At 38.7% G+C, this 13,690-nt stretch overlaps 1 protein-coding gene across 1 annotated transcript; it reads left to right on the top strand.

Moving 5' to 3' along the window:
• The first annotated feature begins 2,692 nt into the window (after positions 1-2,692).
• LOC110167879 (coiled-coil domain-containing protein 152) lies at positions 2,693-13,110 on the top strand. The gene is made up of 8 exons (XM_020933273.2): positions 2,693-2,869; positions 3,999-4,104; positions 5,015-5,083; positions 5,721-5,785; positions 6,841-6,976; positions 8,962-9,089; positions 12,264-12,356; positions 12,988-13,110. Exons 1-8 carry the CDS (start codon positions 2,807-2,809, stop codon positions 13,108-13,110), a joined length of 783 nt encoding a protein of 260 aa, XP_020788932.2. The 5' UTR covers positions 2,693-2,806.
• Positions 13,111-13,690: the final 580 nt, after the last annotated feature.

Below are 13,690 nucleotides of genomic sequence, written 5' to 3'. Positions count from 1 at the left end.
CATGTTTTGGTTTTTGTGGGATATTATCTGTGGTGAATATTGGTCACAGTTTTACATAATTTAAGTAGCAGTTTATAGGAAAAAAGTTGAGAAGTACAAAAATACAGAAAGTAAAGCACAGGCTACGTTTATATGATGACGGTCTGAACAGAAGGCGCAAAAGTGGCGTCGTGTCTTCACTTTTTATTCTACGTTTAGACAAGTGTTTTCGGGAGGAAAGCTGCGTGCATACAGTGACGCAAAAGTGTGTGAAATTCATAGTCTGTATAAAAGAAGTGGACGAAGTGAGTGTGACGTCACCCACAGAGTTACGCGTCGCTCGAATGAGGCTGGCGATGCTCACAGTTATTTTTTTGACAGACAAAATAGCGAAAAAAAATGTCAGGATCATGTGTCGCGGGTTACTACGAACATTTTAAGATCAAAATGACGAGCAGCGGCAGGTACAGAGAGACAAGCCACAAGATCCTAATGTAAATCAATTGGAGCCAGAGTCAGAAGGAGCCGGAAGAGCCACCAGGCGAACTTCCTATACATGCATCCTGAATTTTGGACTTCTGTTCATCGTGCAATTCATACTGGGAAGGATTTTCCAAAAACGTGAGCATCAAACATCCATGTTTGTTTTCCCAGTGGGATGTGTCTATTGACAAAGTCGATCTTTTCAAAGTCGATCTTTTTTGAACCATATCACTTTTGTTTCTGGTTCTGACATTGTCATATTTTAGTTTTGGGATTTGGACATTGTAATTGTGTGGTTGTTGGATCCAAACAGCGGAAAACGGCTCGAGAAATTTGTTTGCGAACTCCATAAATGCAAAAGCGAATCAGATGTGTGTGACTCAAACCTCCGTTCAAACTGTTTCTCTTCCTAACGGAATTGAAAAATAGTGAAAGGTGAAGGTGATGGGCAGGATTGATCCACAGGAAGAACCAAAAAGGAAACATTTGACAGCCTAAGAAATCATCCCGAGTTTGCAGAGAACATTTTGTATGTGGAGCGACAACAAAATGTTGACAAAAGTGATATGGTTCAAAAGACTTGAAAAGATCGACTTTGACAATAGACGCATCCCACTGGGAAAACAAACATGAAGGTTTGATGCTCACATTTTTAAAGGATTCTTCCCAGTACGGAATTGTGCGACCGGTCTGTGGTGGATTTTGATTGTGTATGCATGCCAGGCGGCTCGGTGGTGATCTATGTGACGTAAACGTGTACACGACCTGAGCACATCTGACCAGAGTTTTGCGTCTTGGGCAGTGTAAACGGAAACACTACGGTGGAGCGTATTCAACTTTTCCACTCTGGACGGTGGTTTCAGATTTTTGCGTTTTTAAGCCCCAAAAACGCCGTCACCGTCTAAACGAAAGACACTTCCGATAAAATATTTTGTCATTTTTACTCACAAGCGTTCTCGTGTAAACAGGCCCTTAGTTATAAAATTTGAAACTTATAAAGCAGAGAAAAACTTGTCAAAGTTTTAGTAAAATCTTAAATATATTGATGTTATCTATATTTTTTGTTTGTTTGTTTGTTTTTTATGAGTGGTTTTGGGGCTGTCATATGCACTTTAACTGCAGGCCCAGTCTGACCAGTTGCTTTATGAAAGTACAAGCTGAGCGCATAATACAATATTCTGTTATAGTGCACTGCTTTTCCATTTAGTCTCCAGTTACACGCATACACTTAAATAAATACATAGCCACACAACTATCTACTAGAATAGGCTGCTGATATTAGGCCTACAGTTATGGGTGTACTTTTCAGAGCGTATTATCAAGCCATACCGTTCCTTTTGTATTTGACTCTCGCACTGGTGCCATTACAAAAACATTTATGCAATTTTAAAATGTAATTGCTGTTATTATATTTTCGCTACTCCTGTGTTCCTTTGAATTCATGGTGCATGTTTGCTTTTCTGTTCATATTGTACAGTCAATGAATGTAAGATTTTCAAATAAAACTCTTTTCTAAGATCTTGTGACAGGTTTTCATCATTCCTTTATGTATTTCATAATATATCATAGTTGTAGTTATGTATGTGGCAGTTTGTGAAAAAAAAAAGTACAAAAATACAGGAAGTTCTAAAATGGAAAACGTCAATAATGAGGATTCCATCAAATGTGCATTTTCTGACACCTTAAATTAAAATAAAATAAATAAAGGTGTAATTTATTTGTATTAGTCTGATCGTGATTATTTAGATTTAAGATTTAACCTTTGTTTACGTTACGGTTGCAGTTACAGAATTATTTACTTTATGGCAAAGAAGAAATTAAATTTGTCGACTGGACAAAAGTTTATTTGGTTGAATACGTTTCTCAGCTCATCCAAGCTGCTTCTTCAGTTTTGGTTAGAATGCTAGTGGATACTTCCTGATATCTTATCTGATATTTATCTGATATATCTATCCTGATATTTACTTATTTACTTTATTTGTCTTATTTTGCCTGTTATATCTGTTGCTTTGTCCAACAAAGTAAAATAATACACTTCAAAATAAAATAAAAAAATTGAAAAATATATACTTTTTTTTATGAAAAACTTAAATATAATGATGTGTTTTATTGAAATAAGTAGTTTAACCTAAACTATTTTTTTTTATTTTACCTAAAAAAAAAAAAATAAATAAATAAAAAAAAAAACACGCCTAGATACGGTACATATGGCGCATGCGCAATTGATTAGCCGAGTAATTTATAATTTCTGTATGTTTTATTAAAACTAGTCAAAATATTTCTCTTGTTTGGAGTTTATGAGCTCACTGTCGTTCGTAAATATAATCGTCATATCAGAGTGGACATGGTGAAGATAAACTGTGTGAATCTGGACGTGTGTTTAGAGAAATTTTCGTCTCTGGAGGAGGTATGCTAACACATGTATGTACGGTTTATGCTAACGACATAAACAAACTGCAGACTGACGCCGAGGGAGCACTAGATTCATTATTTATTCATGATGAAGCATATATTTAATGTTACATTCATCAGCAAATGCATTTATCATGTGCAAATATTGATTTAATATCCATTCCATTAGAGTAAACAACAGAATGTATTAAAATGCGCCCGCGCGGTAAATGTCACGTGACTTGGCAGGTAAGTGACAGCATAAATGGAGTGAACAGATTTTCACAGATTTTATTTATTTATTTGTTTATTTATTATTATTATTTATGTATATTTTTTCGTGGTTGGTAATAATAAAATTATTAAACGAGTGTGTACTAAAATTGTTCTGCACTGACGAACATGTGAGTCAGTATAGTCACATTTTCTTTGTGTTTTGGTCATTTTAAGCAACTTTTTAGTATTTTTACCACAAATAAATGACAATTTATGCTGCTCTTTACTATTGGCAGGGATCAGATTGGTTAAAAATAGGGACACCTGGGACATTTCTTACATAAAACTGGAACGAATTAGTGGTTTTGTATAAATTTGATGGGACAGGAGACACAGGCTCAGGACTGGGACTGTCCTGGGTAAACAGGGACGTCTGGATACCCTAAGCACAAAGTTACTTCATAGCGCTTTACAAAATAAGATAGAGATTAAAAGAGATTGTGACCGGCTTGTTAAAGTCTGATCTCATCAGATCTCAGAAGCTCAGCAGAACCGGGCCTGGTCTGGACTTGGATGGGAGACACTGGGAAAATCAGGAGCCACAGGAGGCGCCAGTCACAAAAACTGTTGTTGTGTCCTTAGGCCCTTTAGGCCCCAGGGCAGCTGTGGCTACAATAGTAGTTTAGCACCAGCAGGTTTGGAGTGAATGAATAATGATCTGTAAAGTGTCTTTGTGACATGAATCTGTGTGACTGTGTTATATAAATAAAAACTTACTTAATTATTTTAAATCAATCAATAGAAACAAAATAACCTTGATAAAATTTAGTGTAAAAGAGAAGAGGAATAAATGAATGTGTTCTCTTTTCGAGGTCATGACTGTGAATAATTTGTACTGAATGTAATATTTGTCCTTGTTTTTTCCACAGACCATCTCACAGGTGCAGATTGCAAACAGCACGTTCAAGCTCGAGTTAGAAGAGTCAGGACGTGAGCTCAAACACAGTGAGAGCAAGGAGAAGGCTCTGCTGCTCGGTACACACTCTTCTTCACTATCAGATACTTACTACTACAAAAGTACAGCTGTCACTGTGTGCTCTGTTCTGCTCAAACACAATGAGAGACAATGAGAAGGATCTGCTGCTTGTTATCAGAGAATTTCCTACTTACTACGCACTTTCTACTTCCTACACACTTCTGAGCACTTTTCACTGTCACTGTCTCTGTTCTGCTCAAACACAGTCAGAGCGAGGAGAACGTTCTGCTGCAGGGTCCATATCATCACAGACTTACTACTACACACTGACAACACACTTACTATTTCATCATCTACTTATTACACACTTACTAATTCACTTTTGACGTTCAGCTCTGCTCTGCCCATGGGCCAGGCCACTCAGATTGTGTTGCAGTACAATGGCGCCATCTGCTGGAGGCTGATAAAAGTTCTGCCAGTCTGAGCGCTTAAGTCCAGAGAGTCTGTGCCCCCGTAGAGCAGGTCCTAGTCCAGGGTTTACAAGCCTTTTAAGACCCAAGAGCTACTTCAAGAGCATTAAGTTGTTCAAGGTTGACCAGTTCAGAAATCTGTTCAAAAGAGTCAAAGTTACACAGTTAAATTGTAGAGCATTAACCACTATCACTGTATGGTAAATGAGAAATCCAATTTGTCAACTGGACAAATGTTAATTTAGGTCAAAACTGTTTCGCTGCTTCTTCAGCTCTGTCAAAACTGATTCAGGCCCATAATTTCACACCTCTGGCCCTGACCTGGCCCGGAGGACTAGAGGTGTGAAATTATGGGCCTGGATAATTATTCTAATATGTCTCCTCACTCAGTACAGATGAATAGGCCTAATTAAATATGGAGTATGAAAACTGCTCATGAAAAGTGAAATGTAAATGAAAGTGAGTAAATATAAACAGCAGAGGCTTATGTGTGTTTCAGAGCGAGACTGCCTCATGGGAACAGTGAAGGAACTGCAGCAGAGTCTGGAGGCACAGTGCCACATCCGAGGTGAGCTCAGTCTGTGTTTATGCCACTCACACAAACTAAAAACTAAAGCAGGAGAGCCCTTTTCTAAAAGTTATGAGTTACATTCAATAAACAGCACAATGGCAGATTGTGCTTGTGTCATTATGTTATTATTTGCATATTTTAAATTGCAATATTGATCTAAAACAACTTAAGAAAAGAAACAAGTCCGCTGACTTACACGTTAGAAAACTGCAGTGCCCATATTATTTGCATAATATGTCATGTTAATAGTAGTTTGTTACTAAGTCAAACACACAGTGTGCTACAGACATGTGAAAGAAAAGAAAAGAAAGAAAATGTTCCCATCTTTTGCAAATAGATTGTGGCCCAACATGGGCCAACAGCGTGCAGCGCTTTTTTGTCCTGATGCAGTTTTTTAACATGAAAATCAGGAGACTTTCTTTTAATAAAGGTCCCACATTGTCACTCAGTTTGTGTTGACGAAGCTACATTAAAACATCAGAACATAGCATCATATGGACCTTTAATACTGAGATTTAAAATGCCCATATGATAACGTACAGCTGTCACAGATTATAACAAAAGCACAACATGTCTTCTTTAAAATACTGTTAAATTGCACAGTGTTGGTATGATCATGACCTCTGTGTTGCAGTGGAGAATGAGAGACTGCAGAATGAACTGGAGGAGATGAAGAAGGAGGACGCCAAAAAAGCTCAGGTCTTTTCTATCATAAGTTAGTATAGGATATTTTTGCATTACCGTATTTTTAGAACTAAAAGACGCACTAGCCAAAAAATGCGTAATGAAGAAGAAAAAAACATATAAGTCGCACTTTTTGGGGGAAATTTATGTTTTAAAATCAGAGACCAGGAATTGACATTTCCTGTGTAAAGTCAAGTTGTAGTAAAACAATAGAAGGGAGAACAACAGACTGTTAACATCACATATTTCACAGTTCTTCAGATAAACTATAACATAAACAACAGAACAGAACAAGTTTACCAAACTCTCCATCTCACTCCAAATCACTAAATCCATTCAGTTCTTCATCCTCGACCTCCGGAGGTAAACAGAGCGCCACTTCCTCTTCTGTGTCGCTGTCGTCAGACTCAGCATCAGTTCCAGTTATTCGGGTCTTTCTGAATCCCAACAGGATGGTTTCGGTGTCACTGAGGTCCAGGCTTTGTCCATCCATCCAGTGACTTCAGGAAAGTTTCATGGTGCATCCTCCCGGTTCCCGTGAAGCTGTGTTCTCCATCTCCGCTTTTCTCCAGTCCCTCACAAGTTTCTCTCTCACTCCAAACTTTCTTTCTGCTGCTCGATTTTCATTTCCAGCTGAATATTTCACGACTTGCAGCAGGACAGAGGCTCTTTCTGCAGGAGACATGCGCAGTAGAGCCAAGTGACAGTGGTACAGGAGGAACAGGAGCAGCAGATACTGACACACAAGACTAGAACCTCTCCACACTTCACTGTCAACATTTTAATATATAAGTCACACCGGAGAATAAGTCACAGGAAACACCCAAACCATGAAGAAATGTGTGACTCATAGTCCGAAAAATACTGTATTTCAAAATGTAAAGCTCTAAATCTAAACTTTGTACGCGACGTCATTGAAATGTGCTTTGTAATTTATTTTCTTTAAGCTTCAATAGAATGGACACAACATTTTTCATATGACAAATCTACGTGTTTTTGTCATTATTTCTTGGGTGGGTCAGTAAATATGTATTTGTATCATCATCATTGTGTAGATTTTTTTGTGTCAGGAGGCCGAGGCTGAGGTCCAGAGGCTTTTGGCTGAGATGAGAGCAAAAGAAGAGCACCACCAGAGGGCGCTGGAGGCTGTGAGGAGCCAGGGCAGGAGGGACGTGGCGGAGGCTCAGGCACAGGCTGCACTCAACTGTAAGTCACAACGGAGAAGACACAGGGGACAGTCCAACTACAAGTGCTGTGTACGTTAGGGCGCCCAGACGTCCCTGTTCACCCGGGACAGTCACAGTTTAAAGCCCAGAGTCCCCTGTCCCAGCAGATTTACACAAAACCACTGATTTGTCCCAGTTTTATACAAGAAATGTCCCCAGTTTCCCGATTTTGGACCAATTTGACTTAAACCAGGACAAAACTAAGATTAAACCAGGACTACATCAGGTCTAAACTACAAACTAGGGATGGGCATGATTAGTCGACTAATCGATAATTGATCATTAAGAATTTCGCCGATTATGTTCATTTTTAATCGACAAACCAAATGTACGTTTCTGCGCGTAGATATGAAGCTGCGTCTGACACAAACACTGGAGTTGCGGCCTCAGGGTCCCACGTTTGCGCTCCGGAACCGCCTTGGAGACACTGTACCCCTCAGTGAGTGTGTTTACATGAACGTCAGTGTCCCGGTTCCATCATGGTGCATGTTTACGCAGTGTCCCGGTTACTGCAACATAAAGAGCTGCACTAAACCTGCACATGTACGATCTTTGAAAACATCGCAACACACAGAACAGACTCACCATCAGCATCATCACCCCTCTGTCACAGAAAGAACACTCATATTCCACTGAGTCATGTCCTTTTGTCCGAGAGAAACTGAACCGCTTCAGTGCACACGAGCGTTTTTTTTTTTTTTCTTCGCTTAGTTTATGCAAATGAGCCATGCGGTTTTAAGTTTCGTTTCTACTTGCGCAAAGTTGCATTAAACACATTATAATCTCAAACAGGCTGATGTGGCTCTAGAGTGGTTATGGTTTATATGTCGTAAAGTTGAGTTTATTTATTCAGATTAGTAATAGTAATAATAATGTTGATACTTATTATATGTACCTTATTTTCCGGGCTATTAGATGCGCTCTTAAGCCTCTAACCGCATCAAAAAACGACCGTGTGCCACAATCCAGAGCGCCCCATACACGAATCCACTCGGGTGTCCCAGCACGACTTCAGTAAACTACAAACACACAAACACACACGGAGCAGACAGCGACCGCACAGAGAAAAACGCCCACAGACACACTCATCACTCCACACCGACGAGGAACGGAACGGAGGAACGAACCGAAAAAGCGAGCGCAATGTGCCGCTTCTCGACACGACTGAACAACTGAGTCACTGCGAACACGCCGACAATCCGTTGGTCCCAGACACACCCTCCCTACACGCCACAACTGAACAAAGCCCAGAGTCACCGTGAACGAACAAACAAACAAAACCACTCACCCATCACACTGTTGGGTTTCCTTTAAAGTCCCACGAGGTTTATTTGTGAAAAAAGTTCCAAAATAGACCATTTAATGATTTATAATCCAGAGCGACTAATAGCCCGGAAAATACGGTACTTATTATATATAAAAACGATAATGATGAATCGAAAATAGATCGTTAATTCTCCCGACGATCGATTAATAAAATTTCATCGAATGCCCATCCCTACTAGGAACTAAAACAGGAATATCACAATTGTTGACTAACGTATTCTCCGCACTATTAGGCGCTCTGGATTAAACACAGAGACGCTCGCTGCGGTTGACGTCGTCGTGTCTCCAGTGTCACATGTGGGACACTTTTGGGCCGTTTTATGTTCACACTGGAGACACACACAAGTCACATTTAACTGGAAATGTGAACGACCTCGCAAAAACATCCGATTTCACACAAAAAAATCCGAATTGAGCATTAAGCCCTGCTGTCTGAACGTAGCCTATGATGGACACACGCTCTTTTCACATTTTATTTATACCAACCATCTCAACTCAGGTGTGTCCCAGTTTAGAATTATGAAAATCTGTGAACTTGTGCTGTACTGGGGTGTCTCTCAAATCTACTACAACTCTCGGGAAATAAAGTAAAACCCAAAGTAAAACATGTAGCTGTAATGGTTGTTTTTGCCCTGACAGTGGAGGCCAAAGACGCAGAGGTGGAGAGGACTCTGCAGCAGAAGGAGCAGGAGATGGAGGAGCTGAGGAGCAGACTGAAAGAGCAGGAGAAGGAGCGCACCAGCGACCTGCTCAAACTGCAGATGGAGGTCAGAGGTCATGTGCTTTCTGCAGATTTTAACCACGTTATAACTGTTTCCATCAAGAAGTGACCAGTGCCCAGTCAGATTAACTCAGGGACATTTACATTTTTTTTTTTTTGTTTCTCAATCCAATCCACTTTATTTCTATAGCACATTTCATAAACAAACTGTTTCCAAAGTGCTGCACAAATACACTTAATAATATACATGACACATAATAATAATAACAACAATAATAAAATGATAAAATAATAATAAGATTTAATCATATTAGTCTGAAAACAATAAAACCAGTAAAATAAAATAAGTCACACAGTGTTTAAAGTGTTTTGGTTTTTTTTTTTAATAACAATTTCCAAATATCAGCATTGTCAGGATAAAATATTTAAATAAAGGACATTTACTTTTTAACCCTTACATACTATTCGGGTTCATTTTGACCCGTTTTGACATTCAGCAGTAGTAAAAATACACTAAACATCATTCTTTGATCCTGAAATTTGATGACTTTTCCTAAATGTTGCCAAAATACACAAAAATGAAAATATTTTAAAATGTTATACTTTTATATAACACTGCTTTGAATGCACTGACCAGTTTGAAATAAGCATAATGGCTGCAGAGGATAAAAATGGTTATATTATAAATTCCAACAGTTCTAGAATATTCACGTCAGTTTCAAACGCAATAAATATCATCATCATTTTGGCTTTTATGTTTTTATTTGTTTTGTAAAACAGGACATGATACTGTGTGATGGCAGATGTTTTTCTCAAAAAATGAGTGTTGTAAAACTTACACAAATATGCTCTTCCTGCTCTCTCAAACATTATATTTATATATTACAGATATTTATTCATGTGGGACAGTCTATTTATTTGGTGTAGACAGTGTTGGGAAGGTGACTTTTAAAATGTAATCCCCTACAGATTACAGATTACACACCCCAAAATGTAGTTTGTAACGTAATCCATTAAATTACTTAAAGTGAGTAATGTAATCTGATTACTTTAGATTACTTGATTTGCTGTAGAGAAGCAAAGCCGAGGAAATCTTCACATAAGATGTTTTGTCTGATAAAAGAAAATAAAAAGTCCAGACTTTACTGAACCAAATTAAAAAATATTATTGATAGAAGACGAGGAGAAACGGTCCATGCAGCAGGATTTAGTCCTGTTAAATCCTGTTTTAGACCTGGTTTGGACCTGGTTCAGACCTGGTTTAGTCCTGGTTTAGTCTTGGTTTAGACCTAGTTTAGACCTGGTTTAGACCTGGTTTAGTCTCAGTTTAGACCTGGCTTTAGACCTGGTTTAGTCCTGGTTTAGTCTCAGTTTAGACCTTGTTTTAGACCTGGTTTAGTCTTGGTTTAGACCTGGTTTAGACCTGGTTTAGACCTGGTTTAGATCCTGGTTTAGTCGTAGTTTAGTCTTGGTTTAGACCTGGTTTAGTTTCCGGCAATGAGTGGAAATACTGGAGAAAAAAAAAAAAAGAGGGGGGGATATAGCTCGAAATGTGAAAGCAGGAAAATACTGCCGTGTAATCAATTTATTTCAACAAAGTAACTGTAATCCAATTACCACTCACTGAAACAGTAACTGTAACTGAATACAGTTACTCATAATTTGTACTCTGATTACATAACTCTGGTACATGTAATCTGTTACTCCCCAACACTGGGTAGACACTTACTGTAAGGGAATTCTTGGTCTGGGTCAAATTTGACCTGGACCATACTGTGAAAGCTTAAGAAGTGAACAGTGTGTAAGGGTTAACAGTGGCAGATCATGGACCTGTGGTCAATGACTAATATTATGAAGCAATCACAATTCAGTTTTAAACAAATCATGCTACTGTTGAACAACTTCTAGTTAAGAGCCTCCACTCTGTAGTCAGCTCCGAATCAAGAGAAAATAATTGGAGAGAAAATGTTGATATCTGAATATGATTGGCTGAGACAACTGAAAAAACATGCACTGATTGAACAAACTAAACTCAACAAGAAACTTTTACTGAACTGAAAGAAACACACTGAACTAAAGAAACACTGAACTAAAGAAACTGAAAACACTGAACTAAAGAAACACACTGAACTAAAGAAACACACTGAACTAAAGAAACACACGAACTAAAAAGAAACACACTGAATCACACCTACTGAAACATTTTTTAATTAGAAGAAATAAAAAAAATTCGTTTACTTGAAAAGATTGAATTTCAATAGGGCTTACTACTGACTTTTAATAAAATCTACTTACCTACTTGAGTAATACTTTATTGTACAATGTAATTTTACTCTTACTCGAGTAAAGCTTGTGGTTACTCTTTCTACTGTGAGTTTACAAGTGACAAAAGTTTTGCGTTGACTATAAGAAATGATTTAAACATTTGTGTTTTGTGTTTGTACCACTCCTTATATAATGAGATGTTATTTTGTTTTGTGGTCTCTCCTTCATATGTATTATATCTACTACTATTATATCTAAATCGTTCAGGCTTAGGTTAGTTTAGGTCGCTTTATTTGTACCCATAGGTAAATTTGCTTTGCAGATTTGAGAGGCAGGTTCCACATTTCACATTTCATTCATCCACAAAACACACATAAAAACACAATTACAAAATAAAGTGTTACAGAGCTCCAGTGCAGAACGGTTTGTTCCATAAACAATTAGTTAAATTCATCCATCACGCTCGGCTAAAATCACAATAAATATTAAATATGTGTATAAGTGTGATAGCAGCCGGAATAAAGCTCCTTTTAAAACGATTTATTCTAGATCTTGGGACTAAAAGCCTCTGACCAGAGAGAAGCAGCTGAAACTCTGAGTTCAGTGGATGTTGTACGTCTTTTAAAACACTCTGGGACATCCACAGGCTTTTACTTGAGGTAGATTTACAAGTAATTCTGTAAGTAAGAGACATAAAACTCTCCTCTTCACCTTACTTACAGATTGTCACCTGAATACATTTTATTGATTCTATTCTTCTTCATCTTTGCTCATGTCACAAACTCAACAAGTGAGCATTTTTGCTTCAGTTCTTTCCCACTGCTGCCAGCAGAGGGCGCTCAAACACAGATACACACGTGTGCAGTGAGGGCTCCTCTCCATACATGTTGTTGCACAGATATAAAGTGTCCATGAACTCACATTAACCTGCTGTTTTCGTTTTCTTTTCTTCTAGTTTGGAACAAAGCTGGCCCGTGTTCAGAGCTCTGCCCAAATGAACCAGCAGCAGCAGCACGGGCCCAACGTCCCTCAGAACATCTTCAAGAGGGTGAGTCCAAGCTCCTGTCACCTGTGGATGTTTTAAATAACATCACATGACATCGCAACTCTCAGATAAGATTGATTTTTTTTTATTGGTAAATTCATGCACATAAAGACTGGTGACTGACAGAAGAGTTTGTTGGTTTTGCTGTTTTAGAACCATAGATATTCAGATATCACAGGGCCTTCGATTTGCCCTTTGAGTTTAATCATATAAACCTGCACTGTCCTCGCTCCTCCCTCTGCCCACCATTTAGACTGATTGTGTGAACAGTGGTGCTGCGGTCTGGATTGGTCTGGATTGGTCTCATTTGAACGTCAGCAGACTGCAGGCCTTTAATCCTGTTAGTCCTGTCCTGTTTCACCACGTCACCAGGGCACAGCCACAAAACAGTGTCTTTACAAAACTCTGAGCGGAACTGACCTGTCGACACAGTGTTTGTCTCAAATGAAAATAAGTGATTTCACCTCAAAAACCATAAAGCAGGGTTTTGTTTTTAAGAAGGTAAAGCTGCGAGATTAATCATGACTGAATCAAAATGATCATTTACATGGAAGTCGACGTGAGAATGTTTCTAGCTCAGCTTGTGTTTCGTGAGGTGGATCTGAACAGGTTTGTGTGGACTGTGTGTCTTCAGAAGCTGCAGTTCCTCCAGGAGGAGAAGAACAAGGAAGTGGCAGCTCTGCGACAGCGAATCAGAGAGCTGGAGGAAAGTCAGCTGCCCAGGCTCAAGCGCAGGAAGGTTTCCTTTAACATCTAACCAGCTTTCAGCACTTTAGCCGTTCCCCTGTATATTAAATGTCATTTTACCATTTTAGTGAATACACTTGTTGAATCTGGATGTCTGTTCTTTTTAATACTATTACCAAGATGTTTCTGTGTTTGTCTTTTTAGATTTGTTCTGCTGCAGCTGAAATATGTTTTTATCTCTGTTTCATCTAACACGCTTCATGCCTGTCACATGTTTTAGTGAAAACATTAAAATGTGTTTTATAAACCACATCAAATGCAGCTTTCCCCAGGGCTGTAAGGTTAATTGTAGTTGAACAAATTAGCAAGTGTGACTCTTGTGGAGGTGGAGGACGGTCTGACCGCTGCAGAGGGGAGGGCACATGTGCACATCCCAAACTCTACACGACTCAAAAAAGTAAAATTATGTAGCAACAAAAATGTCCACACAGCTACATTATCTCCCAACTCTTCTGTAGCGTTCACCAAGTGAACAGCTCTTCATCAGACATGGAGTATCAAAACACACCTGCATGTTTACAGCAGGACTTTACACCGTCATGTGCTTCTGTTTGGAGTCAAACTAAATATTTAGATTGGTTTCATAATGA

Source organism: Boleophthalmus pectinirostris, unplaced genomic scaffold (genome assembly GCF_026225935.1).
Source record: "Boleophthalmus pectinirostris isolate CB_2022bp ecotype Guang Dong unplaced genomic scaffold, ASM2622593v1 HiC_scaffold_2826, whole genome shotgun sequence".
Lineage (NCBI taxonomy): Eukaryota > Metazoa > Chordata > Actinopteri > Gobiiformes > Gobiidae > Boleophthalmus > Boleophthalmus pectinirostris.
The sequence above is the reverse complement of the archived record's forward strand: the minus strand, read 5'-3'. Positions and strand labels throughout refer to the sequence as shown.

Bases quoted from the DNA above. Each gene is read 5' to 3' on its own strand.
- LOC110167879 (XM_020933273.2), top strand. From the start codon at position 2,807: ATGGTGAAGATAAACTGTGTGAATCTGGACGTGTGTTTAGAGAAATTT. The intron at 5,786-6,840 runs GTCTTTTCTATC...TTTTTGTGTCAG, and splicing joins AGGACGCCAAAAAAGCTCAG to GAGGCCGAGGCTGAGGTCCA. The intron at 12,357-12,987 runs GTGAGTCCAAGC...GTGTGTCTTCAG, and splicing joins CTCAGAACATCTTCAAGAGG to AAGCTGCAGTTCCTCCAGGA.